Raw genomic sequence first — 24,834 nt, 5'->3', positions numbered from 1 at the left:
GTAACAGTTCTCAATAACCCATTACTTAGGGCAGTCATTACGCCATTATGTAAACAATGAAATGCAAGGTTCAAATCCCAGGAATCCCAGTTTATGGGCCATCCTTTCCAGTACAATTAAAAAATTCAGATTGAGAGTTAAACAATTTATTCCTATACTTTAAAAATTTGCAAATTTGTATTGTCCAAGGTATAAAAAATGATTGCAATTTGAGAATATACAGAGGAGATTGCTTGCGTAACCTTAGGGCTAGAGTTTAGTATATCTCATGCTGGAAATCTCCAATTCTTCATGGAATTCATCATTTCTGGAGTATTCGTCAAGCTGATGCCGTAAAAATTACTGAAATTATGTAATATATGTTTAAGCGTTTTCAAAGCAAATGCCTTTACATAGTCAAACAACTGCTCGGATACCCTACAAATCTGTTGCAATTGTACAGACACCCCGGCAAGTACTAGAGCTCGCACATATGAGCACTTGGGAGCGTTCCAGGTTTTTGTTTCAAATAAAAACGGTTTTCATTTTTTATTTTTTGTTACTGCTCAGTTGTTCGTTGAGTGGTTGATTGCATTTATGGGCTGGACCCGTGGCCAGTCGCTGGTCCACTCGCCCGCCCGCCCGCTGCTGCTGCTGCTGCTGCTGCTGTCTGAAGCTGGCCTCGAGGCGGATGCTGAGGCTCGGCATTCTGTTGATTATGATGTTGGTGCGGAGCAGGCGGTCGGCGGGCGCTTGAGGTGTGGCCGCTTAGCCGAGCCGTGAAAATGTAATGTACATGGCAATTGCATTTAATATAAGAGTAGACATGCAGAAGAGTTACGCAAATAGCCAAAGGGCAGCGATTGAGGCGGGGAGCCGACCCAGGCCAGACCCGGCCACGCCAGGGCAGGGCAGACGTCGGGTTAGCAATCATTTTAAAACCCGCATAATTGTCAGGATTTGCACGCCAAACGAATCGAGCTAAAAGGGTTGAGGGGCGACAACTGCAGTGCGCAATTTGAGTCTATGTTAAAGCGCGGAAATCGCAACACCTCTCGATGTAACTGAAACTATTCAGAAAACTCTTTTGAAAGTATACAAAACGTTGTTTTCTTAATTTTGTTGTTTCATAAGAATGAATAAGAGCTGCCTAACAATTCAAATAACTGTCTTTAAATAACGTAAAATATCTTAACTTTGAATTCAGCAAAAGTTTACTTCATAACTCTTTTGATATAGACCTAACTTGAATTGAAATTTTCCTATTCTCAACTTTTCAGAACTGCTCAACTTCCTCAGGTACAGCCTCTCTATTTAACAGAAACTATTCAGCAAAGTTTTTTGAAGAAATACAAATTGTTGAATTATAAATTTTAAAGGAAGAATACTAATATCGTTCACTTTCCAAAACTCCTCAACTTCCTCAGATACAAACTTTAGATATAAGGAAATATCTTGAAATAACAAGAAAAACTAATATCACTTTATATCCTTAATACCGATCTTACTCAAATAAAATATTAACTCAGAGCTAATTTTATGACGTTCCTAGAGTCTACAACTAAATATTAAGGCAATAATATCGAAAGAATAAGAAAAAATAAAACAGAGTTCAGAATAGTTTGAGGTAATTATGTTAAGTATAATTAGAAGAACAGGAGAATAATTAGAATGAATAGAAAAGAGAAAAAATTGATTAAGAAAATATAAAGAAAAAAAGTTACTAGGGTAGAGATGGGTGAAAATAAAAACTAAAAATATTAATAAATAAATTAATAAATTAAAACGATTAAATTATAATAATAATGAAATAATAAATTACATATAGAAGGGAAATCCCTGACCTAATGTTGGAAGATCTTTAAGCCAATCTGTGCCCTGCTCACAGCAATTGCCAGCACTATTTATAAAGATACTTTCAACTAGTTCGCATGCTTTTAATAACAATAACAACAATATTTAAAAACTCTCAACTCAGCCCCAACTCACACAACTTGAGCATAGTTTTTCCACATTTCCATCCATAGACCACAACTGACAATTATCGGGATTTAATTACGCAGGAAAGGTGCGCGCTGCCGGAGATTGGTTCGCTGCGTTTTATTGAAAACACCCCGGGTGACAATTGCACAGACACCGCAGCCGCTCGCATGTTGGATGACAAAACCGCAAAAACGAATAATAAAATTTACAAAAATAAAAAAAAAACCTGAAGAAATTGAAAGCGAGACAATCAACGCGCACCGCAGGATACTTGTGCCAAATAAAAAACACGCACAGGATTAAAAAAATAAAAATAAAATGTCAGCGAGCGTATCAGGTAAAGCTGCACAGATGAGGCCTATCATAAAAAAGAGAGAAGAAAAAAAATTAAATAAAAATTAATCGTTAGCACGTGCATCGAATGTCAAAATCAAATTCAGATTCAATTCGACAACAATCGAAATACTTCCCGATGGAGCTGTCAGCTGGTCTATGCTCAGGTGAAGCTGATGGTAAAAGTGCGCGATAGATAATTATCATGACGATAATGATGTTGTAGGCTGAGAGGACACTTGATATGTCTCTCGGCAACGTATTTAGCTTGTGTGCGAGTGTGTATATAATTGTCCATATAATTGCGCATCATGCGGCGTTGAGTACAAAAGAAAGTTTTTTCGACAGCCCAAAGTAAAAAACAAAATACACATGAAATTGAACAAACAATTTCGTATTATAGAAGTAAATAACTACGATTATATCATATAATGAAGCTAATTTCACGCAGAGCAGCAGGGAGAAGCTGGCGAGAACAAAGGAATAAGCACAAAGTAAGTTAAGTGTAGTTAAGAAGTTCCCTTTGCGAAAATAATGAGCTCGTTTGAAGATCTGAAAACAAGCTTATGTTAGCAAGCAGTTGGGTAATATCAATTGGCAGCACCTTGTCAACAAATGGGCAGCACTTAACTGTCTGACAATAAGCTGGCAGCACTGCGTCGTTATCTGCTAGTCGAATAATGACAGTTTAATAATCAGACAGTTTGCAAAGTTAAGCATAGAATGAAAATTCAATTTAAAGATTGAAGCTGAATGGGTTTTATTATTTAACCGAAACTCTAGTTAAATACTTACAACTAAATCATGTTTAAAATGTAGTTTAAAAGACACATTAAATATTTACTTAATTTTTCATTATTCTAATGAGAGCAGCAGTTAAATACTAACTGCTCTTCAGAAAGATAAACTATCTGACATGATTCCATCAAGCAATAAAAACAAATTAAATTTGACTGCATGTTATAGTGATTGTCAAGGGATTTTCATATTAATAATAAATAAATATATTTTTATATACTATTAAGCTGCATGTTAAATGTTAACAAGCAGATCGGCATAGCTCGTATAGACAGAATGCTAAACCAATATAATGTATATAGATAATCTTTAATGATTATCAGTTTTTCGTAGTCCTACAAAGCATTGAAAATCTCTATAAACCCCGCCTCTGACAAGCACAACAAACACTTCAAAATTTATCCAAGCAAACATCATAAAATTGTCATACAAGCCGTAAAGTCGAGTCGGGTCTGTAAAAACAACCCGGACTACCCACAAGCCAGCCGGCACGCATATGAGGTACGCTCTGCGCCCTGCCTCCTGTCCGTTGGGGGTCAACAGGGCTGCCTGTACAGAGGTCACTCGTAAAAAAGGCCGTAAAAAAATATTTTATACGAATAAAAAGTCGTGCAAAATCAGCGTAACATGGCGAGATTTCTAGTTGGATGGATGAATGATTATGCATATATATATACATATATATATATATATATAAATATATGTGTATGTAAGTGAAATAGACAGCTGGGCAGGCTCTATTGCCAACTCGCTCGCACCGCTCGCTAGCGCTCTCTGTCGCACTCTCGTGCTGCTGCGCAGGCGCACAGCGTGTCACGCAAAGCACTTGAGGCTAATTTCGCTGGCTTGTTCGGCATTTCCAATGGCCAATGGCAGATTTTTTTTTTTTAATTAAGCTAGCAACATGATTGTTAATAGCAAAGCGACAACAACAACAACAGCAACAACTGCAAATTGTCGCTTCAAAAAAAAGCTGTTGTTGGTTAGCAATTTGTTGTGCATTGACTGAATTAGTGAGTGTCTGAATGAGTGCATGAATAACAGAGTGAGCAAATGAATAACTGAGTGCATGGCAATTCGCTGTTGTTGCTGTGTCCAGTGCACACGCAGATTGAATTTCCAGAGAACATGTTTTTTTAATTTTCATGCGAGAATAATTTTGTATGGCGGAAAAACGCTTGCATAAAAGAAGGCAAACAAAAACAACATTGTTGCTGTTGTTGCCGTTGTTGCTTTTTTATGAAAATAGCCAATGGCCAGTGGTCGCCGGGACAGTTAACAAGCTCTGGCATTGACCATGCGCGTTTCCCCCTTCGCGCCCAGAAACGGGACTCGGAACAGGTGAGCAGCAGCTGCCGTTGCATTTGTGATTTTTTGAAAGGTTATTTGAAATTGTTGAAATGTTTGGCGAACAGCAGGAAAACAAAATTAATTAAAGTTTTGCCAGAGTTACGACAGCGTTCAGTGAAGTGAGCATTAAAGAGCGGCGACAACAACAAAAAAATAAGAAACAAAATTGTGAATCGTTCAAACAAAATGTCTTTCAATTAATGCAAGTAATAGAGTTTCTTATTGGATAGCGATATTTCCCTAGATATAAAATATGTTATCCATCAAATGTTAGAAATGTTAGTAGAATTCAGAAAAACATTCAGTTACCTACATACAAAACAAAATCTATGTCAAATTGAATGCAATTTTTATTTATTTCTCATTTATTTATAAAATAAACATGATATATAAAAGGTTTTAAAACTATTGTTTATATGAGTTAAGCTATCATCAAACAGCGACAACAACAAAGAAAACATTTTTTTTTAGACTTAAGAGAAAAAACCTGACTTAAGGAAAAAAATCCTTAACCCTAATTCCTTATAGTGAAAGGGAATTGTTACCTGTTACAAATAAATTCTGACGAAAAACTTGGATTGTCATTAAATTAGTTATATAAAAATACAAAAAATTATTAAAATTACACTATAAAATAAATATTTCATATTAGTTTCATCAAAAATATTGCCTTACCCACAATAGTACATTATAGAAAGAACTTTCATGGTAAATATCTAAAGATACAATTAATTTAAAAGTACAAGTTTTATTAGCCTGGTTCCAACTATGGGTACAATACATTTAGCATAAAATACGAAATATAAAAAGAATTAAAAAAAGCTTTGAAAATATATATAAAATATTATTAGTTTAGTTTTTTGAACCATCAGTAATATAACTTTAGGTTCCTCCCCAGTCCCGTCTATAGGAAAAGAGTATTGTACAGCTGCTTAGTTACCTACTCATAGGCACTTGGCACTCGTTGATAACAGACCATAAATCTCACGTTGCTTTGATCTATTGGAAAACGCCCCTTGGGATATCTCAACCCTTGTGGCAGCCACACGCAGAACGCAGAACGCGGAATGAAAACGCACTCAACCACTTGAAAAGTGAATGCAACTGCGAAACTCGCAATAAATCTTGAAAAAGACAACCAAAAAATTTGTCACTTTCACCGCGACCAAAATAATTGTGGAAAGTTCTATAGAAAAAACACAAAAAAAACACCAAAATTTTCTAGACAATACAAAAAATAAAATAAAAAAAACAATATATATATGACAATATATGGACGCTGAGTTTTACGGTAAATTGCGCAAGGATAAAGGAGTTGAGCGCAGCGACGGAAAGTTGTTTAATCCTTTTTGTAAAAACAACCCAGCGAAATTGCCACTCAATAGGTGAAAACTGTCGAAAAACATTCGTCCTGCATCCTGTGGCAACGGACTGTGCGTCCCGCTGTGCGCACGCGCTGACTTATTGGCAGCTGACCAGGATCAGGACTCTTTCCGGCTCGTGCCGAAAAAGGGGTCGCCTGCGGTTGCCGGACAAATTGAAATAGCAAAATCATTTTTCTGCCGCCACGGAGAATTGCATTCAATTACAAGAGCCAACAAATGCGATCGGCATCTAATTTTAAAGCATCGCCGCCGCAGGACAATTTCGGACAAATTCACGCCTCGCTACACAAAAGCGCTGTAAATTATATTGTTAGACTGACCAGCGGCCAGCCAGGGACGAGGGGTGAGGGGCGAGGGGCGAGGGGAGTTAGGGGCGAGTTACATAATTGCAACGAACTGAAACAATTGCGCGCACAATCAGACACAACAGGATGTCCATGTCTAACCCCCACCCGCTCGCTCGCCCACCCTCCTCTTCCTCTCTCCTGTCATTTTATTAGTCCTGCGCTCATCGATTGTTTGTTTAGGATGCTGTGCACGGCAGCAGCAGCAGCAGGAGAGCCATAGTTATGGCAATGGACAGTTACATGACAGGACATAATAATAAAGTATGCCAACTAAATTATTAAAAACAACCCCCAACCCTTACGCGATCCGCGATCCGTGAGGTTTGTTCCGCTTGCACTCGCCGCTCACACGGAAAAGCAATTCATCGAATGATATTCACATCTTTGATCTAACCTAAACTGGCGCCAATATAAATCTGTGTACATATATGCTTCTGTTTATCCTGACTGACTGACTGACTAATCAAGGCACAGTACAATGGGTAAAGCTGGAAATTTCATTCTCTTATGTGATCTAAATGGGGTTTTTTTTTTAATTCCACCGGCCAATGCGGAAAATTGGGCGAAAAACAACAGCATGCAAATACGTTTATTTTGAAACTTCTTTCAAAAATATATTTTTGTAAATTTATTTGAAACCTGTTTCATGCTTTTCGCAAAATTCACCCAACCGGGCGAATAATTAATAGGTTGCATGGGGAGTAGTTCGGGTTGAATCCGATCGTTTTCAACACTATTTTCGAAGCTTTACATACATTTAAAAAAAAGAAGAAATTTCGTGAATTTGGCAAAAGCGGGTTAAACTCGTGTATTTATTTGGTCCGTTCTTCATCCAATTGGATTCGCGCATATTCAAAGATATTTGTGAAAATTCATTTTACGCGTGTTTTAACTTTAACTTAACTTAAAGAAGCTGTGTTCCCCATGGGTCGAAAATACAGGCAAAAGTTTTATGAATGACAGTTTTATATTTTGTATCAATTTATTCTTTTTTTAAATTTATAATGTTAAATCATTGCCCATCCCTTTTACATTAACTTTTACAGAGACAAAATTCGTTTTAAATAATTTTAAACAATTCTTGAAATTTACTTTCAATTTTCCTCGAAAATTACAGTTGGTTTCTTGGCTGGAATAAAAATGAGAAATAAAATATTATTTTGTATTAGAAAAAGTTTAAGTGCCTGACAAATGCATTTAAATTTCCTTAAAGTAAGCAGTAAGTCGAATGTAAAATATATCTTATATTCAAAGAATTAAGTTTAAGTCCAAAGTCAAATAAAAACGTTAAGCGGAATTTTTAAATCTTCCAATTGGATTCGCAACTTCAGGGCTGCCACACAGTCGAAAAAAAGTTGTATGTGCCGCTTGAGAGGCTGTGGTGCTAGAGCACGTAAATTGTAATCGATATATCGATACATACTATCATTATCTTTAAAACCTACCAAATTGCAAATAATAATAATTACTCATTCAACTTTACAGAAATTGATTAATAATATATAGTTGCACATACATTTACCTTATATATTTAAATATTGCGGCGATAACAATTGACAACAGCTGTGCCGCTAGTTCATTTCAACCGAACTATTTGTCAGACGTAACGGGTACGTACGTAAACGTTCATCTCTAAAACATAACTAAATTTTTGTAACAAATTTTAAAAAGATTCAGAAAAATGGCCAGCAAACAGTTGTTAAGCCGTGTTAGCACATTGGGACGCTGTAACCAGACCTGGGTGACACCTTTAGCCGCCGTGCGCAACTCCAGCTCCCGCAGCGACATCGACAAAGTCACACACACTGGCCAGGTAAGTGTGGTTCGGCGCTCAGCTGTGTGGGATTCGCGATTACGCAAACATTGTTATTCCTTTATATGTGAAACAAAATGTTCGGTTTTAGGTGTTCGACAAGAACGACTACCGCAATGTGCGCTTCACAAATGCCAAGCGCTACGTGAACGAGAACTGGGGCATCAAGCTGATCGACGAGGTGCTCCCCATTGAGACCGAAGAGCGCGTTGTCTGCTGCGACGGCGGCAACGGACCACTCGGACACCCCAAAGTCTACATTAACCTGGTAAATTGGAAATAAGCATTTATTGAACGTATTCTAGACACTCTTAATTGATTCTAGGATAAGCCCGGCAATCACGCCTGCGGCTACTGTGGCCTGCGTTTTGTGAAGAAGGATGGTGGTCATCATTAGGAGCGTTGCTGGGCCATCCGAGGAAGCTGTTACTACCATTGAGCTAGTTGAATATGTATACAAATAAAAGGAAAAGTTATAACTAACAAGACACGGAACATAACCATGAGTTGTTTCCTGGTTTTAATTCTGGTTGAAATAGAGCGAAATAGCTTGAATAGAAATAATCAAGCATGCTTGCTTTTGTTTGTTCCGAATGGAATGCCAATATAGCGGTACCTCAGATATATAGATTTACTTTATTTAAAATAACTAAACTATCATTATTATTGAAACCAAAAGGTTTGCTTCATTTCGATGTAATCTCAACATAAGTTGCCCATGCGATTCAAATGGTTGGTTGATTGCTTTTAATTATATTTTTGAATGGTAATATTAATTTTATGTGTATTAAGCATAATAATTTATATGTAATTTGTTTTCTATTCTTTCAGGCTTAAAGATATTTTGATAGGTCCAACCTATATTGTTGCAGAGTAGCCCGGATCAGATCACATCATAGTATGACAGCCAGGGGAATTATCAATTATAGCTTCCACAAAACGAAATAACCGCGACTTACACAACTACGTTATATGTCTTAGCAGAATTTCATATTAAGCAGATTCCTCCTATCAACCAATCCCATTCAGATTATGGCATGCAGACAGCTCACATGTAAGTATATAACGTATTAGCCTTCTAAATATTCTTTAATATGCTCAGAAAAAAACGATCCTTGGTTTGTTGCACTCGTTTATTGCACAACACTTTATTCACTTGCATGTTCTTGAATGATATCTAATACAATGTATGTTATATGTATGCGTTAGCATTGTGGTCTATTTGTTAATAGAAAATTATCAACTTAAATAGATATATATAGAGATTAGCAATAATTGTAAATAATATGCGATTAAGTATATAAATATGTATGCAAACAAATTACATATGAGCTTGCATAAGAAATGTCACAAAAAAAAAAAACAATTAGAAATAATATATGTATGTGCGTGGATCCGACCACACCACAACATACTGGGTGTGCATTTTTGTAAGTATATCGAAACTTAATCAAATCATAATTATGCTTGTACGAGCCGGTATATGTATGATTGTTGTATTATTTTTTTTTAATTATGCGTTTTGCTTCCGCAACTTCTTTACTACGGGCACTTTAGATGCTGCACGCTCCATTGAGACACAGATAGTACCACGAAGAGAATACAAAGACAAAAAAAAATAAAAATATATTGCCACCGAGTGCCACAGCACATGGGGCTGGGCAGACACGGGCCACACGTGTGGTGGTGCCGAGGCGGACTGGCAAAACTGAAAAGAATCACGTTCACACCAACTCCGAGCCTGCAGTTGATCACAACGACCAGACGAGACGAGAGGGCTGGGTTGCCGTCGTCCGGAATGACGTTGTCCTCAGTGCTGAGGGGTGTATCCTGCAGTTTGCTCTGGAACTGAAAGTGGGGGGCGCAACTGGTGCGCTGCTCACAATACACAAACAGCGAGTGCCTTTGTGGATCGCTGCTCAAATAATCAATGGTCAATAATCGTCGTCATCTGTTGTCTCAATTGCGTTTCATCTAAAACACCAACAAACACTTAAGAGAATGTAAACTAAAATGTAATAGGTTCTAATTTGGATGTTGTGTGGGACTATGTTGCCGACGAATCGCTTTAGCTTATCTTCATACTGTTGTTGCTGCTGCTGCTGCCGCTGGAGGAGCAGCATTGATCGCTTATCTTGATTGGGGCAATAGTTGTTCACCACTGGTCACCAGAGGTTCCGTGGCATGGCGTAGCCTTCTTTTGTCACAAATATGTTGCGATTCATGCACGCCTGACGATCACCCCCAGCTCCAATTGCTGCCTGCCGGCCCGAGCCCGCGCCCTCTTGGCTGACTGTTGTCTCCTTGCGACCGTCCACAATACGCGTCACAGTTGTTGTCTTCTGACCGGTCGAGTCCTGGGTCACCTTAGTGGTCTCGTAGCTGCCATCCGGCTTGCGCACAGTCTTCGTCATCACGCTCTGGCTGAACATTTTCGGGCCCTGATAGGTGCCATCGAAGACGCCGCCAAATGGCGTCATTGGCGTCATTATGTTCGGCTTGCCGCTCGGCGGCCGTGCCGGTAGCAATACGGCCGGTTTCATCTCGCCTTCGGCATTGAGTGTGCCGTGTATACGACCCATAATAATCTCCTCATCGGAAAGCTTAACGCGTGGCACGCGCAAACCACGCTGATTGGAAGGCAAAATATTTTCGTGCGCCTCCTCCGGATTCAGGCGTTGTATCAGCGTGTACAATTGATCTGGATAGATTCTGGGCATACAAATGAACAATTTAATTTAGATGACGTGGAATTTATATACATTATCTACTTACTCTCCATCCAAGTCGGTGTCGAGAGAATTTTCCTTCTTATGAAATTCCTTAAGTATTTTGCTTTCGAATCCGGGTTTCAAAAAATCTTCCCTTAAGTTACGCTCAACTCCAGCATCTGCTGCGGATAATTTTCGTGGTACTTGACAGAAACTTATTGGATTCATTATAATCTACCTTCATTGTCTTGCACCGACTCCAGCAGACGCTGCAATTGACGCTCAAAGTGCTTCTGCATCTCCAATGGACTGGTAAAGACTTGGAACGCAAACTTCCGATCGTCATCGAAGAGCTCATCATCAGTTTCGGCCTCCTCGAACCACTGGGGCTTGCGGAACTCATCCTTGTTGGAGGCGGTTGCGGAAGCGCTGCAAAAACACAGGCGGTTTATTAAAGGAGCATACAAATACAGTTGAGGCAAGGGGGCGGCAGCACACACACACACACAAACCACAGCAACCCCCCCTAGCGACCGCAGGAAGAACACTTCAATACGCAGCCTCCGCAACTCTCATGCATTCGCACAAGCTCACACACACACACACACTTATACATGCACAGGCAGTGCACACATTTGCGCCTGTGTATATCCTGGTAAAAATGTATCTATCATAGCAGGTGCCTGGTTATCGATCGATTCATTGAAAAAAGCCGCAGTCCGCTTATAAAATTTGCATTATTTGAATACTTACTCTTTCTCCTGCTGCTGCTGCTCGAATTCCGATTGGAACATTTTCTTGAGTATATCCATGGCGAATTTGCTTGTTTTTTTGTTTGTTGTGTTTTTGTTTAGCTTTGTTTAAACGTACTTTTACGGGTCCAGAAAATGCTTATCCTTTTGGAGACTGAGCAACGCAAACAATGTGAATTTATGTAGAGAAAGAAAAAACTAAAAGAACCAAAATGACGCAAATAACAATTATGTTAGCAAAACTTGTGAAAAGTCTTCGTTTTATAGTTTTTCTCCCTATTTATTATTTTATTTGTGTGTGAACAAAATTTTCACGTATCCCAAACACCACCACGACGAACAGAAATTGCTCGATAAGCGAACAGCTGACCTGAGCAGCGGTGAGCGTTTCGTTCCAACTGTCATACACATACATACTCGCACACACAAACACCATGCTTGCGCCACAAAATGGAAACGAAACGCGCGCCGCATCGATGTCTACGTACTGGAATTAGAACATGGCGGGCCGGCTTAAAATGTTTTGGCGTTTTGCTGAAAATTTGGGCTTAACTTGAAAAACATATGTATATATATAAATACTAGATTTGGTTAAAATAATTTATTCAACTTTTCACTCTAAATCTAAATATTTTCTATTACTTAGCAGATCTGATACAAGAGGCAGAGAAACACTGACAGGCAGCAATAAGATATACAAATCGTAACAAATTATTTTATATAGACTTTCTCTCTATATATGTTACCAATTTGAAATGTTTTCTTTAACAGTCGTTTGGTTTTCGATTAGTTCTCTTGCAGGCAGCCCGTTCGAAGAGCTTTTCTAACTATTTTATGGGTCTTTAGTTGGTATTTGATTTACAGGCTCTGTTCAAACCGTAAACACAAACTGCGAGATCTTCCGTTTTGTACAAATGACAAAGTTGTTGGTAGGGCTTTTCTAGGGCTAACAGTTATGGAATACCTATTTGTTTAACTTTGCAGCCTGATACTTTTTGGTATTTGGGAGGGGAAAACCCTCCCCGTATTAGATATATATAAAAACTTAATCTCTAATGCATGTTCTCCTTGTCGCCAATGCTGCAGCGTTTGCCCTTTTGAATTTTCATCATCTTATTCTCATCGGCGCATTTTGTGGTGATTGCGTTGCGCACCTCCTTCTCGCTGGCATTCGATTTGCGCGTCACGGCAAAGATGATGTCCTGTATCTTGAGCGGATCGAGCATTTGCTTGAGTGGCTTTTGCTGATCCTTGAAGGCTGGCGACGGCTTGCCGGTCATCGAGTGTGTGGCCAGCGTCTCGCGATCGAATGTGGCCACCAGCAACTTGCGCGTGGCCAGCGAGGAGACGGACCAGTTGATATTCTCAAAGACACTGGCCGGCACACAGGTATTGTTGGGCCCAATGGAGACCATCACATTGTCTGCCATTTGCTGTTCAGCCTTGACATCCGGCTTCCACTCGTCCCTGGCCTTGCCATGGCTTCGGCGCGTGGGCAGCTTGTAATTCACGTTGTGCAGCTGCTGCTGTTGCAGCACCGGCGGTGCAGACATGTTGTGCTCCTGCAGCTCCAGCTTGCGCCGCTTGATCAGCTGCAGCGGCGTCGTGGACTCGCGTTTGATCTGTTGCTGCTGTTGTTGCTGCTGCAGTTGCTCATCATTGCCCAGGCAAATCTCTAGGCGATCCGAGTCGGCGGATGTGCTCAGGCTGTTCAAACTCTCCGCCGCCAAACGTATTTCGATGGCATCCGCATCGTTGCAATCGGCGCCAGCGGCTGCAATTATTTTATAGTCAATCACCTCGGAGCGCTGCGGCTGCCCCGAGCTGGGTGCACAGATAACAGAGCTGGGCGGTGTCAGTATTTGTGGCTGGTGTGTGGGCGGCGTCGCCGGCGAGGCAGCTGTGGCCGTGGCCAGTTGCATGCGCGCCGATGTCGCGTGTATTTGGGAGAGCAGATCCGTGTGCTCCTGCAGCTTGGCCTCCAGATAGCGCACTTTATCGCGCAGTGCACGATTCTCGGCCTCCACATGGGGGTCGTTGTCCAGAGTGCGCAACAGCCCAAAGTCCTCGCCCGTAGTCTGTGTCCAGGCGGTGAGCAGCATCGGCTGCTCCCGGCCGCTCCAATGCGAATCGTCGCGCACATTTACGAAATTGGAGCCGTTTGCTGGCAGTATCTAATTAAAATATATTGTTAATAAATGCAGTTGCATTGAACTGGGATTCAACACCTACTTGGGGTTCCATTTTTTCGATCCTGGCTACGGTCCTGCGTTGCATGCGTCTTGCAGGATGAGCGTCAACTGTGCGAAGCGCTACACAAACTCAAAGAAATTGGCGGCAGAATATCAAACAACGCGCGAAAAACCAAATGCATGCACAATGAGAGAGACAGAGGGGTAGTTTATAGTTTTTAGCAAAAGCAACAACGTGAACAGCGACAACAACAACAACGAGAACAACAAGAACAGGCACAATGCATTCCAACTACTTACACATGCTACCTGGGAACCAATAAAGCCGAAGAGTATGTACGTGTGCGTGAGTTAGTGTGTATATGTGTGTGTGTGCATGTGAGTGCTGCTCGCTCTTTAGCCCTGCTTTCAGGTAAGCGAATATATTTTGTGTGTACGTGCGTGTTTGTATGCGTATCCTCTTTGGAATGGGACTTTCTTTTCTATATCCCAACTGGCGTGAGACCAATTTTCATTTTTGATCCTTCTCTTCTACTTTATGCCTGCCTCTGCACCACACTGCATGCATTTCTTTCGCGCGGGAACAAGAATCGTAATTTTAAAGCAAAGGCAGAGTTGTCAACCATTCGGTTTTTGGCACATTACAGTATTTTCACTAAAAGGCATTAGCATTAGTTGCAAAGTATTGCATGGCATTTACAGCTAGTATTTCAACATAATAAATCAGTTTTGAGTTGAAATTCAGAAAATTGTATTAGTTTTATTAGCAAACCAGTATTAAACTTATAGCCCACCATGTATTAAAATGTTAATTTATATAATTAAAATATCTATCGAAGCAAGAATTGTAACTGCAAGAAGCCGTTTGGCTTAAACCGGTTTTTCGATCACGGGAATGAAAACGTAATGGGACCAGTTGTCGGCTTGCATACAAAAATAAGTATCCCTTTTGGAATACTAGGGGAAAACACGCGTTGACTCTCTGATCGGAAAATAAAACATCCCTAGCTCGCGCAGATGTTAAAACCATTAGAGCATAAAGCCTGGTGGAATTTTTAAGCAGAATCTTCTTGTGCCAGGTAGAATGAGTCCATTGTTGTCCTCTTTGTGTAATTCTGTAAACTCAATTCGCCAAGAAAGTTTGTTTTAAACGGGAAACCGTGAAGAATATGTATTTTTGTGTTACGATTTCTGATTCTCAACGCAAACACTTGAGATGGATTGCAGGCAGGTATCTGAAAAACAGTATTGCCTTTCATTTAACATATTTAATATTGTATCTTTCATATCATTACATTCTAATATAAAGAGTGTTAAAACCAGCACGATTTTCAATTTTTTTTTAAACGAATTTTATTATATTTGTCTACAGCAATATTATTAACTTTAAAATTATTCTCATTTGATTTTCTGCTGTCAACTGACAGTGCTTCCATGAAATCGAAACTAATTTTTTAAGAAAGCATATTCCTCATTTCAAAAAGATTATTCTTTGACGTTCTCTGTATTTTTGGAGATAAAAAATGGCACGAAGCTTTATTTTTAATTCCCAGTAATACTCCTTATTGAAATTTTGATCTTGTGACAAGAAGTAATGGTGCACTATGGAGTGTTTGTCTGAGAAATCAATGTCCCCCAGTTTTAAAGCTACTCACCTAATTCGACAGGCAAATTCGGTGACCTCTTTCCAAAAGTATTCAAATAGAAAAATGTAGATCTTATAGTTTGAAAGTCAGGCGCACAGACTTAAATTCAAAGCTCCAATAGTCAATATGATTCTTTCGACTGTTTTAAGCTGTAATTACACAATAAAACTATTGCAACGTTCGTTAGTTTTATTTTTTTTTTTCAATAATGGCGGACTCTTAGTATGTTTTTTTTCAAACAACAAATTAGAATAACTATTTGAAACTCAAGCTACTGGCCTTTCCAGTAAAAGTATGGAAAACGCAACATTATATGTATGACGCTATAAAAGATGATATATATAATGCTTTATTAATACCGCTTGAGCGGTATTTTAATATCTACGAAAAATCGTTCAGCAATATTCGAGCAAGTACCGCTGTTTTAATTAATTGCTCTCTGGTAACTCTATTGGCCATCTGTCAAACTGAAATAACTGTTAATCCTAGATCATAAAACCTGCAATTTGCAAAGGAGTTTCCAAGGCCAACTGTAAATCTAGCTTAACATTTAACAAAGATAGCCGATAAACCTTTGCAGCTGCGCTAGATTTGCCTACCTGTTCTTACCTGCCGAAGAAAAAAGATCCGAACATTGATGGCTCATTTTCATAATTTTGGAAATAAAAATGGCAACGTTGAAGGAATTTACATGCCAGTTCATGACAGTGCAGAGACGTGGCCAGAACAAGCTCGCGCAGCTGCTTTCACGAATCCCAGCCTGAATATTCAGCCAAATAATTTGTTGCCAGTTGTGCCGTTTACGCATTCTCCATACTCGTATCCGTATCAACAGTTTTTAAGTCACTTTGCTCCGAATCTGGTGCCCTACTACTACTCATTGCTTACTCCATCGCCCATCGATTACAGCTTGAACTTCGGCTACCAGCAGAGAGTTGTCCCTGCAGAGATGGACATTGAGAAGTACATCAACTCTGAGCTGAGCAAGCAGCAGAGTTTGCTGCGTAAACAGAATGTGAGACCGCGTCCGCTTAGCCAGCTGCAGCTGCCGAGCAATCGACAGTTGGTGGCGGTCAAAAAGGAGCCTCAAGAACGCCGCGTCATCAATGTCCAAGTGGTGGCAATGTCCGGCAGCACACGTGATCGCACACTAGACGTGGAGCCATTGCCGCCCGTTGAAGCCTCGTTCAAGGAGCGTGTGGCCAAAATAAACAAAAGCCAGCAGCACTATACACAGCTGTTTGACCGGTTAACCAGCATGCTGCAAACGCTGAATCGACGCTACGATGGAAACGAGGTGGAACCAGAGCCAGAGGCCGAGCTTGAAGAGGCACCCCCGCCGCCGTTGAAGCGAGCACGTCACGATATGTCGAGCAGTTCCAGTGAATCGCATTTGGATCCCGAGAATTCCACATCCCTTTCGATTTATCCGCAACGTATACAGCTGGCAGATGGCAGCTCCGAATACGTACTTGGGCCCCATGGCACGCGTATCAATGCCAAGGACTACGGTCAGGTGTTCTGGACAAGTGCGCCGGTTGCGACGCGCTGCCTCCTGGCCGCCGTCTTTAGCAGCGATGAGCTGGCCACGCACACGCTGACCGGCAAGCCGTCACCAGCGTTTTATGGACGTGAGCGCCCGGCCAAAAAGATGCTCGACCAGAACAGGGTTGATGACATTGTTGTGAGTGTACGCAATCGGACCGGCAGCAAGGAGCGTCATATAAGAGCCACCATTACCACAAAGTGCGCCGATACGGCAAAGAAGTACAAGCGACGAGCCAAGAAGGCGCTCAAAGATGATGTTGTCATAGACGAATGAGTCCATAAAATCTTGACCATAGGCTGTTTAGCTGGATATGATCTAGCTATAGACATAGTATATATAAGAATTAGATGTAGACTTCCTTTTGCAAATAAAGATGCTCAACAAAAAGCAAATTTTATTAGCGCTATGGCGTCTGCTGCCTTTAGGAGTGTTCCATTCGCACTTGAATTTTTTAAATAATAACCATCTATGCTAACGAATTTCTACGGGTGCTTGGAGCAGTCACTACTTCTTTGCCGATGGATTCCATGCCTCCACTTTGGGAGGCGTTGTGGTGTATGGCATATAGGACTCTGTAAGAATACAAATAATTTTAATATGTGTATATAGGATTTGTTCATATTTTAGTTACCCTTGGTGCCCGACAGATTCTCGCTGTGATCCATCATCCACTTGTGCTTGGGTCGGCAGCCATCCCGGATGGGTGGCAAATCCGTCTAAAATAAGCATTATATGAATTGAATAACAGCTGATAGAATAGCACCTACCTTGTAGTGCATCCAGCCGAACCACTCGGCGGGTATCTGTGAGCCATCGTAGTCCATATTGACATGTGGGGAAAACTCCACCCATCGGTTTCTGCCATAGAAATAGTAGGGGTTCTCAAAGTACCTGTTCCCGTACTTGTCTATGCCGACAAGTTTGCCTGTCTTCAGATCATCATTTCTGTTTATATGAGAATTTAAGAAATTTGCAACTTATATAAGAGAGCGCGGAGCTTGTGTTCACCTGTATAGCTTCAAATAGGCTTGCTTGAAGCCGCCGGCCTCGCGAATGGCCTGAAACAGCCTGCCCAAGCGAGTAATACCCAAAAAATTGGCCATTCTGCTTGGCAAATGGAAAATTATAACAAATTTTGTGATTTGTAGTTGAAGAACTTACGTGCAAAGCAAAACAATGTTGCCACTTAGCTAAAATGTATATGTTATTGTTGTGCTACCAGGGATACACAACGCTTTTGGGGCTGGCAAATATAACCAATCTTCATGATTCATTTAGTGTATTTTGCAGCCCTGTGTCCAGGTCTGTTCAACAATTTGGTAGTCCGTGGATCAATTTGCTGGATAAAATAAGTAAAACACATAAAACCTGTGCATATAACTACATTCAACATGGCCAAAAACACTTCAAGCAGTGCGTTTCGCAAAATCGATGTGGACCAGTATAACGAGGACAATTTCCGGGAAGATGATGGCGTTGATAGCGCCGCCGTTGGTCCGGACGAGAACGAAATTACATCCCTGTTAACAAAAGGCCAGGGTGTGGAAGCGCTGCTCAGCGCGCTCCAAAACGCGCCCCTACGTTGTAAAAACCAGCACGTCAAGGTAGAAGAATGCGTCACCCATGCAGAGATAAGCGCTTATTCATAATTTTGATTGCAGGACAACGCACTGAACATAACACTGCGCGTGCTGTTATCGATCAAGTCAACGCAAATCGATCAGGCAATCGATTTGCTGGAGCAGAACGACCTGATCGATGTGCTTATGAAATACATATATCGGGGCTTCGAATCGCCCTCCGAGGGCTCCAGCGGGCATCTGCTGCAGTGGCACGAGAAGGCATTCGCCAAGGGCGGCGTTGGCTGCATCGTACGTGTGCTCTCCGACACGAACCGTGCTTAAAGGTCGGTTCTATTAGAAATGTGCAACCAGATAAATGAATCATAAGTGTTGTAGTTTTTGCCACCACTTTAAAAACCCGTTAAATATCCGAGCTAGAGCCCTAGTCCGAGCGCCAGTTGGATTATGCCGCAATAAAAATGAGTTTTCCAAATTAGATTTTAACTCGTATCCAAGTATTCAAGTTTTTATTACAAAACTGCCTAGTATATTTCGCTATTTTATGAGCGAGTGAATGAAGGATTTAAAACAAGAAAATAAAAATATGTTTAAAACTTCAAAAACGTGATCAATTTCAAAGGTCGCAATCCCTCAACCTTAACCGAAATGCTTTTGTTTCCGGTTTTGCATATTTAAAAAGTGATAGTTTCGTTCAGTGTTAAATCAACGGATTTTCTGATTTTATTTGACTATTCAAAAATGTAATAGGTGCTTTGATTAACTTAAAACAAACCAATCACGATGACAACTCATTTCACATGCAAAATGGTCAAATGATGAAGGGGAGAAATGCTAGGCGTCCAAGTAGAAACTGAAATACATAGATGCTTGTCTCCCTGCTGACGACTCTTCAAATGCAGCGGTAAGAAAACGAAGAAATGTTTTAAATATACTTAAATCTATTATAATATGGTCTGGTTTAGCCCGTATTCTGAATTTGGTGCTAAATGTAAAGCGCTAATGTTTTGGGAAACATTTAACAAAGCGGATAACTTCGGGTTTTCTGATAGTAGATTTCTAGTTGTTTTCAATAAATAGTGCTTTATAATTTCTTGGGATATTATGTCGAAACTGGCTCCAATATCATATCTGGGTCAAGCACAGGCACGCACACTACCACATGTGAGTCTCGCGTATTTCGCTGATAATGTGGTTCGCACGAGTTAGTGCCTAAAAGAAGATATTAAACATTTCAATAAATTAATAAATACAATAAATGAATATATTGAAACTCACCTTCAACATATCCGCCGCCTCTTTTCGGCGCACTGCAATGTGATCCGACTCATTCAGCAGAGTTTCAGCCTTTTCCGATTTATATAAATGGGTGACAAGCTCACTTTGCAAGTTATCCTTAACGTAGTTAACCAAGAAATGCATAATTGCCTTTGGTACTAAGTCTTGTATAGATTTGCGCACAATATAGAAGTACGATTTAATCAGGCGCTCTACAAGGAATATAAATTTAGATAAGTGAACGAGAGGAAGGTGAGCTCATTGAAGTCAAACTAACCAATCACATCGCAATCCTTCTGCTCCTTGTCTGTAAGGCGACGTGGATTGGCAATAGCCGGCACATCGGGCAGCAGATTGACGGGCTTCAGTGGACTGACCATATTGTTATGCACTGGCGTATTGCTAGCCGAGTTCTCCATGCTGTCGTGACGATTGGGCGGGGGTGGTAAAATGTTTGATAACCAAGAGCCTGCTGAGTTTTCGCCAACGTGATTCTAAAAGCGGTTAATAAATTATTACTGATATGAGAAAAAACATATTGAGCAAAGTCTTGCTTAGGGTTAGCCAGTTTATATCTAAGGGCTGCTGCTGTGGCGCGCTTTGACTTTGTTAACATGATTGATAATAAAAAATTAACAGTTATATGATTGAGATGCTTCAAAATAAAAGGCCTTTAGAAACTGTATAAATATTAACACGAGGGGAAAGCATTCAAAGCAATCACACCGAAGCTTACATACCCTTGACAAAAGCAGCCCATAAAACGTTGTAGAAATCTATGAAAATAAAGTTGGTTCAAACAAAAAGTACTTGAATCGCATATTAGTGTGATAACTGTGTAGCCGAATTGATCGAATTGTATAAACAAACTATGAGACAACAAAGTTAAATACTCTTTCACTCATACTCTTCGTGTTTTCTAATTAAAGTGGCTTTGATGTTCCCTGCAATGTCTTAAGCATAATGTCCAGAGTATATCATAATCACAGCTATTTCTATAAAAGCTTTTCCTTTATATACACATCTTTGGATGCAACTTCTAAGCAATTCAGTTAACAGCCTTGTTTGAACGTCAGAAAACAGATGTGCAAACAATCTTTACCTGGTCGTGCGTATCATTTTGTTGCTGTTGCTGCTGTTGCTGTGTGTGCATCTGTTGGTGTGACTGTTGCATCTGTTGCTGGTTCTGTGTGACCGAGCTGTGTGCGGAGACCTGCGGCGACATGTTATTGCGTGACGTATTCGTGCGTCGCGACTGCGAATAGGGATCGTTGTCGGTTTTGAGTAGGCTGGGCACCAAGGCGGCTTCCTTGTGAAAATCTGGATGCTTGGTATTGATGTATGCCAGCTCGATGGCCACAATGTTCTCGACCATGACATTGGTGGCAGGCAGACGACAACGGAGCAGCTGGGTCACCACATCGACTATCTTCTCGTGCAGCTTGGGGAAACTGCAATGATAATTGGATAAATTGACGGTTCATGTTAGGTAATGGGATTAACCTACCGCAACATCTCTTGTTGAACTTCATTGCCGCAGTGCTGCACAATGCGTTGCATTTCTTCGTGTATCAGCTCCACGCAGCGCAGCGAGGGCTCCTCCAGGCGACGTATTTGCCGCTTCACCAACAGCTCAAACGACACCTCAGGCACAAACAACGCCGGTCGTGGCCCCGTTGCATTGCGTATGGCTGTGAGAATGTCCATTTTGGTCAGGCCGGCTAGCGGGTGTATCGAGTCCAATGTGCGTCCGAAGATCTCATGGAAAATGTAACAGAGGCGCGCACCGCCGCACAGCTCTGTTGTCTCGATATTGCGCGCCGTTCCCTCAATTGTGGAGCAGTAGGCACTTGAGAACTTAGTTATAATGTGCAACAGCGTTTGGCTCTTGTCCGAAACGTCCTCGCCGTAGGAGTTGAGTAGCGATTGGAATTGCGTGGACATGATATTCACGCGCGTCTACAAAAGCCAAATGGATTAGATTCCAGGAGTAGCAAATATAAATATAAAACACACCTTAAGATCGGGTAGGCAGTCGCGTATATGGTGCATCAGCAGGCGATTCAGAGTTTTCGCCAGATAGGGTGTGCCGTTGCGTGTGGCCAGCGTGGGATATTTGCGCTGCAGGAAAGCCGCTTCGTCCTTCATTTGGTCATCGATGTTCTTCTTATCCATGATGTCCTGCTGCGAGCGATTCATTACACCAATGATGCCCAGCTTGACGGGTATGACGCGACCGCACAGAATATCAATGGCATCAGTGCCGGCATCCATGAGATCGAGTTTGGTGACCACGGCCAGTGTACGCCGGCCATCGGGATCAACATCTTTGGCCAGCTTGAGGGCCTCGCTGGTTGCCATGTCCGTGTTGGCGGCCGTTACGGCCAAAATAATTGAATTAGGATTCTCAATGTACTTGATGACCAAATCCTTGATTTGGGCTTCAATATCCTCAGGTTGATCGCCGACAGGTACTTTGGTAATGCCCGGCAAATCCACCAGCGTCAGGTTGACAACGCGCGTGGAGAATATCTTGAGATTGATGGGCTCCGGGCAGATGCCCTTGTTGCTGCCGGCCACACGATCCGTTTCATTGTCGATCTCGTTGCGTATATCATTGAAGTCCGTAAAGCATTTCTTCGAGTGTAGAAAGCGTCCCCACTCCTCCGCATTAACAGTGCCTGCAAAACAGAGAATCGTTGTCAAAAGCTATTTAAATTCGACTTGTGGCCAGCTCACCATTCTCTGCTGAGCGATGCTCGCGATCCTCCAGCGGACAGTGAATCAGTTGCAGAATCAGCGGGCGGCGTGTGACAATGCCCGTTCCGCGTGGCAGAAACGAGCGACCAACAACGCTCTCGATTACGGAACTTTTGCCTGAACTCTGCAATCAAATGACAAGCATTATTTGCAAGTTCATGTGTATATACACTCGCATATATTATATCTACTAGTGCAACCAGGAAGCGAGAGCCCCGCGATTAGCGCATATACATATTTTCTTATCGGCAATCTACAAGCGTTAAACACTTGATCAGAAAAGTGCTTCGGTGGAGTTGGCATTTCTGGAGTAGCGCACGTGATGTAAGATGATAAATTTCAAAATATCTTGTGCACGCAGGTTTGCAAAAAGTACTTAACACTATTTTAAGTGTAAAAGGCAGATGCCGTCAAATATCTAGTTCAAGAGTCTGTTTAGATTAAAGCCAACAAATGTTGACAAAAAATGGGGTTTCGTCAGCATCCATAAAACACTAAAGGTCTTAGGTGTCAAGTCTCAGGTCTCAGAACGGCAACCGTGTTTGTCAATGCAATTTTTATCTGTATAATTGAGAGTAATGCTACTTGAGTATAATAACAATAATACAGCAGACTACGATAGACGAGGAGTCCAAGTCCAAGTCCTGAACCACGAGGCTCCGGATTTGAATTCCAGCCAAGAGTATGGATATAGTATTGTCCTAGCCAAAGGTCTTGGTTTCCAGTGCTATTTGAAATGTTAGTTTGACAGTTTGTAACTGGAACCTATATGATATTAAACTACAAGTTAATAATTTATTACTTTGCATTAAACACGCAACTTGATATTTTTCCCTTACAATTTAACTGAGACTTAGTTCATAGGAATTTATATCGAAGACATTTTTAAGCGTAAGCTGATCTATTTGTATGCGCCCATTGCATTTTGTCTTTTTTTCTGTACTATTTAAATATTATTACATATAATAATAAGGAATATGAACATTTTTGGGTCCGGCTATGACAAATGGCGCAATTGTTTATAATTAGATCGTTTATTTATATTAAACTAGGGAGCATACATATGTATGTATGATCGAACTGAATGAAATATATCCCACACATACGTCTGTTTCCCTATTTCAAAGGTCGGAAAAGGGTCCTGATATAAATGAGTTGACTCAGTCTGATCTTAGCGAGTTTCGGGCGTTCCCTTCTACTTGTTGAGAGATGCATTACAAATTAATCATTGAGGTGAACACTTTAAAGTTGGGTCTCTTAAATCAAGGTAGTATTTTTAAATATGGCAATTAAGCTTTAATTGCAGCTTTTGAGCGACAATCAACTCAAAACTCACAAATGGAAACTGTATGAATGTGCGTGTGTGTGTGTGTGTGCGTCATGTGTGTGTGTTTTGTGTTGGAATGTGTCACAGCAGCTGCTTTGTTCTATATACTGTGCATAATATCGATTTTTCGTTTGGGCCGCTCTGCATCAATAAAAACAGCTGCGCTTGCATTCAATTATATAAACAAAATCGCAAATATTCCACAAAACGCAATCTGGGTCCCCGGGCAATTGAAAAACAGTTTGTTGTTACGTGCCGGCATCGGCGTGTGGCAAACAAGCCCCGTTATATAATTGAAATACGTCGAATAAACTTTTGTTGCGTGCAAAATTGAACATATGACGCTGTCTGAGCCCCATTTTTGGCCAGCAGCAGCTGCTGCTTAACATTGCTTTATAATTTTTCGCCTTGACGCCGCCTATTGTGGGCGCTGCGCTGCTTACCTGACTGCCGAGTACAACAATTTGCGGCAATTGTATTGAGTCAGAGCCGACCGTATTGAAGACATCTTGCAATTTGTTGATAACTGGAATTAGTGCTTCCATTTTTCAGTCAGCTGGTAGCAATAAGTACGCTTTGGCTCGCTCTCTGTCACAATTTGCACTTCTTAATTAAAAGCTTATAATTTATAACACATTAATACTACGCGTTGTTGGGAATTTGACTGACGCGAGAGTATGGGTAAAAACTTTTTTGCAAATTTAGACAGGGCTGCGCAAACGTTGACCCTTCGGGTGTTGCCAGATCAATGGAATCAAGTATGGTGTATTTTTCATTACCAATACCGATATGCTCAAATGAGGCTAGTCAGCCACATGTGTAACTGCTTTTTAACAAATTATTTATAATATGGTTGTATATTATATGCTGCCATCGCAAATCGATAGTCCTTTGTGTGCTAAAATCGAATCAAATGCATTTTACAACACTGTTTAAATTGCGCGCGCTTCAAAAAAAAAATCGATAACATCGAAAGTAATAAAATGCCCGCATTATGAAATTATTTGAAATCCGTCCTCTCTGCTTATCTTATCAGGCACGTATTGTTTGC

At 40.8% G+C, this 24,834-nt stretch overlaps 7 protein-coding genes across 8 annotated transcripts; 3 read left to right on the top strand and 4 right to left on the bottom strand.

The window, feature by feature from the left end:
- Positions 1-7,791: 7,791 nt before the first annotated feature.
- On the top strand, positions 7,792-8,474 carry ND-13A (NADH dehydrogenase (ubiquinone) 13 kDa A subunit). The gene is made up of 3 exons (XM_064681336.1): positions 7,792-7,988; positions 8,080-8,256; positions 8,314-8,474. Exons 1-3 carry the CDS (start codon positions 7,857-7,859, stop codon positions 8,383-8,385), a joined length of 381 nt encoding a protein of 126 aa, XP_064537406.1. The 5' UTR covers positions 7,792-7,856; the 3' UTR covers positions 8,386-8,474.
- Positions 8,475-9,938: 1,464 nt separating this feature from the next.
- LOC135427734 (uncharacterized) lies at positions 9,939-11,595 on the bottom strand. The gene is made up of 4 exons (XM_064681334.1): positions 11,453-11,595; positions 10,938-11,128; positions 10,764-10,881; positions 9,939-10,700 (listed from the first exon to the last, which is right to left on the bottom strand). The coding sequence occupies exons 1-4, from the start codon at positions 11,509-11,511 to the stop codon at positions 10,154-10,156; spliced, it is 915 nt and encodes a 304-aa protein (XP_064537404.1). The 5' UTR covers positions 11,512-11,595; the 3' UTR covers positions 9,939-10,153.
- Positions 11,596-12,037: 442 nt separating this feature from the next.
- On the bottom strand, positions 12,038-14,216 carry insv (insensitive). The gene is made up of 3 exons (XM_064681333.1): positions 13,944-14,216; positions 13,684-13,763; positions 12,038-13,625 (listed from the first exon to the last, which is right to left on the bottom strand). The coding sequence occupies exons 1-3, from the start codon at positions 13,945-13,947 to the stop codon at positions 12,504-12,506; spliced, it is 1,206 nt and encodes a 401-aa protein (XP_064537403.1). The 5' UTR covers positions 13,948-14,216; the 3' UTR covers positions 12,038-12,503.
- Positions 14,217-15,754: 1,538 nt separating this feature from the next.
- Elba2 (Early boundary activity 2) lies at positions 15,755-17,230 on the top strand. The gene has a single exon (XM_064681329.1). The coding sequence runs from the start codon at positions 15,927-15,929 to the stop codon at positions 17,109-17,111; it is 1,185 nt and encodes a 394-aa protein (XP_064537399.1). The 5' UTR covers positions 15,755-15,926; the 3' UTR covers positions 17,112-17,230.
- On the bottom strand, positions 17,194-18,060 carry ND-B17.2 (NADH dehydrogenase (ubiquinone) B17.2 subunit). The gene is made up of 5 exons (XM_064681332.1): positions 18,000-18,060; positions 17,847-17,942; positions 17,606-17,783; positions 17,470-17,554; positions 17,194-17,410 (listed from the first exon to the last, which is right to left on the bottom strand). The coding sequence occupies exons 2-5, from the start codon at positions 17,939-17,941 to the stop codon at positions 17,343-17,345; spliced, it is 426 nt and encodes a 141-aa protein (XP_064537402.1). The 5' UTR covers position 17,942; positions 18,000-18,060; the 3' UTR covers positions 17,194-17,342.
- A 64-nt stretch (positions 18,061-18,124) lies between these two features.
- Positions 18,125-19,023, top strand: Arpc5 (Actin-related protein 2/3 complex, subunit 5). The gene is made up of 2 exons (XM_064681330.1): positions 18,125-18,442; positions 18,500-19,023. The coding sequence occupies exons 1-2, from the start codon at positions 18,230-18,232 to the stop codon at positions 18,740-18,742; spliced, it is 456 nt and encodes a 151-aa protein (XP_064537400.1). The 5' UTR covers positions 18,125-18,229; the 3' UTR covers positions 18,743-19,023.
- An 83-nt stretch (positions 19,024-19,106) lies between these two features.
- On the bottom strand, positions 19,107-24,485 carry Drp1 (dynamin related protein 1). 2 transcript variants are annotated; one of them, XM_064681327.1, is made up of 9 exons: positions 24,227-24,485; positions 22,436-22,580; positions 21,713-22,377; positions 21,204-21,655; positions 20,799-21,147; positions 20,437-20,472; positions 19,974-20,190; positions 19,697-19,908; positions 19,107-19,630 (listed from the first exon to the last, which is right to left on the bottom strand). In XM_064681327.1, exons 1-9 carry the CDS (start codon positions 24,326-24,328, stop codon positions 19,574-19,576), a joined length of 2,235 nt encoding a protein of 744 aa, XP_064537397.1. In that variant the 5' UTR covers positions 24,329-24,485; the 3' UTR covers positions 19,107-19,573. The 2 variants fall into 2 exon arrangements, with proteins under 2 accessions (XP_064537397.1, XP_064537398.1); XM_064681328.1 differs by lacking the exon at positions 20,437-20,472 and having other exon boundaries at positions 24,227-24,483.
- Positions 24,486-24,834: the final 349 nt, after the last annotated feature.

This window comes from Drosophila montana, unplaced genomic scaffold (genome assembly GCF_035044405.1).
Source record: "Drosophila montana isolate Dmon_TW-CO22-7 unplaced genomic scaffold, ASM3504440v1 contig_2256_1, whole genome shotgun sequence".
Classification (NCBI taxonomy): domain Eukaryota; kingdom Metazoa; phylum Arthropoda; class Insecta; order Diptera; family Drosophilidae; genus Drosophila; species Drosophila montana.
The sequence above is the reverse complement of the archived record's forward strand: the minus strand, read 5'-3'. Positions and strand labels throughout refer to the sequence as shown.